At 47.5% G+C, this 1,326-nt stretch overlaps 1 protein-coding gene across 1 annotated transcript; it reads right to left on the bottom strand.

Moving 5' to 3' along the window:
* Positions 1–328: 328 nt before the first annotated feature.
* On the bottom strand, positions 329–1,041 carry LOC104994278. Its single transcript, XM_010847788.1, has 2 exons — positions 896–1,041; positions 329–684 (listed from the first exon to the last, which is right to left on the bottom strand). Exons 1-2 carry the CDS (start codon positions 1,016–1,018, stop codon positions 445–447), a joined length of 363 nt encoding a protein of 120 aa, XP_010846090.1. The 5' UTR covers positions 1,019–1,041; the 3' UTR covers positions 329–444.
* Between the last annotated feature and the right edge of the window lie 285 nt (positions 1,042–1,326).

The following is a 1,326-nucleotide window of genomic DNA, read 5'->3' as shown; positions in this document are numbered from 1 at the left end:
TCCAGGCAAGAACACTGGAATGGGTTGCCATTTCCTTCTCCAATGCATGAAAGTGCAAAGTCCAGCCACCTACTAGATACAAAAACGCTGAGCCCTTCTAGGTCTTGCTTGTGGGTTGAAATGTTAAAGAAATTTGTCTTCAGCACTCAGTCCTGAGGCATTCCTTCCCCCCACTGTCTGGTTAACTGTGATTCTGCCAGTCTGGCCCCCAACCCTGCAGGACTCTTGTCCCTCCCTCCTCACACACTCATCTCTTCCCTTCCTTCCCTGCTCCTCCCCACCACCACCCCACCACCACCACAAGAGAACTCGGAGAAACACACAGAACTTTTCACAAGTTGATTTTTATTGAATTGCCATCAGTGTACCCTGTTGCTGTAAAATTCAATGTGTACACACTTGGCAATTTCTCAGACTTCATGGATGTTTCTGAGGTCCCCAGTCTCACTCTGAAGTAGCCTGGCTCCCCAGGTCTTTACGTCCACTGATGGGCTTCTGTACTTCCTCTTGATTCTGCTCTGGATCATTCTGACGCAGTGTCTCATTCAGCCGGTGATAATGGCCAAATCGTGTTGATTGTCTAGTTTTCTTCGACTTTCTTATAGAGTTGGTAGTTTTTTCTGAGACCTTTTTACTCAAAGTTCTTTGAAGGGTTTTTTTAACCTTTGTGGCTGTCTTCAGCGCCTGGAAGGACAATAGGACAACAGAGTGAGGCCCAAAAGACAGTGGTTTAGGGGGTAGAAAATGTGATATTGACAGAATGGGGGAGTTCATGAGAAGGAGTCAGGGCTGAGGTGCGGTGGGGGTGGGGGGTGAGCCAGGCAGAGCAAAGGTAAGATTCTTGGGGGAGAGGGAATCAGTGAAGAAAAGTATAGCTTGAGTAGGGTCATCTTACTTTGCCACCACTTTCGGATTTGTGTTGACCGGGAACCTTCTTCATCTTCCCCTGTTTGGAACTTGAGGTTGGTTGGTCTGTCTCTGTATTAGGCTCTGATGGTTTCTTGGACATCTTGGCCATATTGAAGCCTCCCAGTGGTCTACCCCAGGCCTACTGACCACGCTCTATATATAGCTTCCCAGGACAATGAGGGGGCCACACCCTTCAGTTTTGATTGGTCAGCAAGGCACTCCCCTAGCCAATGGTGGCTATGGAGGGGCTTCTACATCACAAAGCACAAATTATGACGTCTATGTGTGTAGGACAGGTTGCAGGAGAGACCAAGATTTTTCATTTAGAAAATCATTTCAGCAAATCATTCCTGACACCTCAGAGGGTGGGAATGGGGGGATGATAATGAAGCAAAGATGGCTCAATTAATAGAGAAG

The sequence above is a fragment of the Bison bison genome, unplaced genomic scaffold (genome assembly GCF_000754665.1).
Source record: "Bison bison bison isolate TAMUID 2011002044 unplaced genomic scaffold, Bison_UMD1.0 scf7180017849782, whole genome shotgun sequence".
Lineage (NCBI taxonomy): Eukaryota > Metazoa > Chordata > Mammalia > Artiodactyla > Bovidae > Bison > Bison bison.
Note: the sequence above shows the minus strand (reverse complement) of the source record. Positions and strands in the feature narration are given on the sequence as shown.

Coding starts and splice junctions, on each gene's coding strand:
- LOC104994278 (XM_010847788.1), bottom strand. CDS start 1,018: ATGGCCAAGATGTCCAAGAAACCATCAGAGCCTAATACAGAGACAGAC. Junction 685..895: donor AATCCGAAAGTGGTGGCAAA/GTAAGATGACCC, acceptor TTGTCCTTCCAG/GCGCTGAAGACAGCCACAAA.